The 2,647-nt window shown below is 44.7% G+C and overlaps 1 protein-coding gene across 1 annotated transcript; it reads left to right on the top strand.

The window, feature by feature from the left end:
* Nucleotides 1–517: 517 nt before the first annotated feature.
* On the top strand, nucleotides 518–1,491 carry sox14 (SRY-box transcription factor 14). The gene has a single exon (XM_043241126.1). It carries the CDS (start codon nucleotides 657–659, stop codon nucleotides 1,371–1,373), a length of 717 nt encoding a protein of 238 aa, XP_043097061.1. The 5' UTR covers nucleotides 518–656; the 3' UTR covers nucleotides 1,374–1,491.
* The last annotated feature ends 1,156 nt before the right edge of the window (nucleotides 1,492–2,647 follow it).

Below are 2,647 nucleotides of genomic sequence, written 5' to 3'. Positions count from 1 at the left end.
GCATCTGTCGTCTCTGAAGGATTGACGCTGGTAGATGTCAGGTTTTATTACAAAAAGGTTGAAGGTCTGTGTTTGTAGACCTTCAACTAAATGGATTTGGGGAGGGAAGAGAGTCACCTCCTTTTCCTCCCCGATCTTTGTTTGTGTTGTAATATACATATTTTGGTAGGTATTATGTGGCTTTCTCAGAGCTGATTGGGCGCTCAGGTTGGCGCGTGAACGCCCTGCGATTATGTCAGATCGCGTGCAGAGCGAACCAGCCCAGCCTTTGAACTTCACCGCTTTTGGCTCTCATTCACGCGCTTCTCCTCATTTCCCAGCCAGGTGCTTCGCGGGGCGAGAATCCTCCGAGAGAAAAAAAAAGAAGCGCGCAAACAGATCGCGGAAACTTCGCTTTGCCGCGCTGGATTTTGTGGCGCGCGTGGCTGTTCTTCTCTCAGCCGAATAGCGTCGTTTCGAAGAAGAGACATCTTTCAACTTTGCGACGAACGCGGAAGAATTAGTGGATTTTCCCCATTGATGCCGTTTTCCTACTCCTCCGGCTTTCCAGAAGTGGCATGATCCGTGTCTGTCGGCAGGACAGGTGAATACTATTTTCTCTTGGTTGGTCGAAGAACTTTTTTTTTTGTTGTTATTTTAACAGGGAACCGTAAAAAATGTCAAAGCCGGTAGATCACATCAAGAGACCCATGAACGCCTTCATGGTCTGGTCAAGAGGCCAGAGGAGGAAAATGGCTCAAGAGAATCCCAAAATGCACAATTCAGAAATAAGCAAAAGACTCGGCGCCGAGTGGAAGCTGCTCTCTGAATCCGAGAAGCGACCGTACATCGACGAGGCCAAAAGGCTGAGGGCTCAACACATGAAAGAACACCCAGACTACAAATACAGACCCAGGCGCAAGCCCAAGAACCTCCTCAAGAAGGACAGGTATGTGTTTCCTCTGCCCTACCTGGGCGACACGGATCACCTGAAAGGACTTCCGGTCTCCGCCACGGACTCGCTCTTAGGTTCCTCGGAAAAAGCCCGCGCGTTCCTGCCTCCCACATCAGCCCCTTACTCCTTCCTCGACCCGAGCCAGTTCAGCTCCAGCGCTATCCAGAAGATGACAGAGATGCCCCACACGTTGGCCACCAGCACTTTACCTTACGCATCATCTCTGGGATACCAGAACGGCGCATTCGGGAGCCTGGGCTGCCCCAGCCAGCACACCCACACCCACCCGTCGCCCACAAACCCCGGGTACGTGGTGCCGTGTAACTGCACCGCATGGTCGGCGTCGAGTTTACAGCCGCCTGTTGCCTACATACTGTTCCCGGGTATGACCAAGAGTGGGATTGACCCGTACTCATCAGCACACGCCGCTGCTATGTGACTCCACCGCTAAAAAACAAACAAACGGTCTCCTCTTTTGAAAACTTGAATACAGCAATGCATGTACATAAGAAGAGAGGAATGAGCAAGACATTTATACTGAGGCCGCGTGGACATGAACTTTTTTCACCATCTACGAGAGGTTCCTCGGATCCCAGCTCGGATCTCGGAATAGATGTAAGGCAGGTGCCCAGAACTGTAAGAAATGTAAATGTTCAAACGTTTATTATTATGGCTACCGGATTTGGATGCCTTTAATTTTATTTATTATGTACAATTTGATGCTATAATAATGCTACTTTTTGTTTCAACGCTTAATATAATTGTTCTTCTCATCATATTATTATTATTATTATTATTATTATTATTTGAATGACTTTGATTTGCACAGCTAACGGTTAGGATTCATGTTTCTTGTACAGCCTGTTGTATTTACCTTTCTTTTCGGCACTCTGAAATTCAAATGATACGACTTTAAGGGTTTCAAAGTGAGAAATTCAGCGTTTAATAGATTATACGGGTTATACTGTTTATAATGATTAAACCGGCACCTAAAAGTAGACGGTCTTATTTAAAATATCAAATGAAAAAGAAAAAAATTCTTATCCTTCAATATTTTTCGTTCGGACATTTTTTTTTTCCTCCTGTGGTTCAGTGATAGTCACTCGTTCATTTGATTTCAGAAAGAACTTAAAAGTTTGAAGCGAAGCAGTCCATGTTGTATTTTTTATCTGCGATGGTAACTTAAATCCTGTCATGTTAATGGAAAGGAAAATGTATCTAAAAAGGGTGATACCTCGATTCTTTGTTCATTTGCCGAGCAAAGACATTTTGAATAAAGACAATCTGTCTTAAAAATTCATAATCCTTGTTACATTGCCTGTTTAAACTATTTATGAATCTTCTTTTTTGTTTTGCTATGCTCCAATACGGTCTTGCCATAAGGGTATAACAGGCATGTCAGCACTAAGTACGGTGCGTTTTATACTCTTTTACTCTTCCAGCTATATTTTTATTTGTGCATTTAAACATGGTGATTTTTTTTTGTTTTTGTTTTGCCTGGCCGAGAGAACGGCGCGGGGCCTTGAACGCTAAATATAAAACTAAAATTGATCCCGATTCGGATATGTGCAATAATTATCTTCTCAATCGGCTCTGCTTAAATAGCCAAACGTGTCGGAGGACGCCGTCTTATAACCATCTGGCTTTTCGGCACAGGTTTCGAGATGAACCCTGTCAGCGCGTGGCGTTCCCGGCTGCTCCACAGGGACCGCC

The sequence above is a fragment of the Puntigrus tetrazona genome, chromosome 6 (genome assembly GCF_018831695.1).
Source record: "Puntigrus tetrazona isolate hp1 chromosome 6, ASM1883169v1, whole genome shotgun sequence".
NCBI classification, from domain to species: Eukaryota; Metazoa; Chordata; class Actinopteri; order Cypriniformes; family Cyprinidae; genus Puntigrus; species Puntigrus tetrazona.
Note: the sequence above shows the minus strand (reverse complement) of the source record. Positions and strands in the feature narration are given on the sequence as shown.

Excerpts from the sequence above, each read along its gene's own strand:
- sox14 (XM_043241126.1), top strand. The coding sequence starts at position 657 with ATGTCAAAGCCGGTAGATCACATCAAGAGACCCATGAACGCCTTCATG.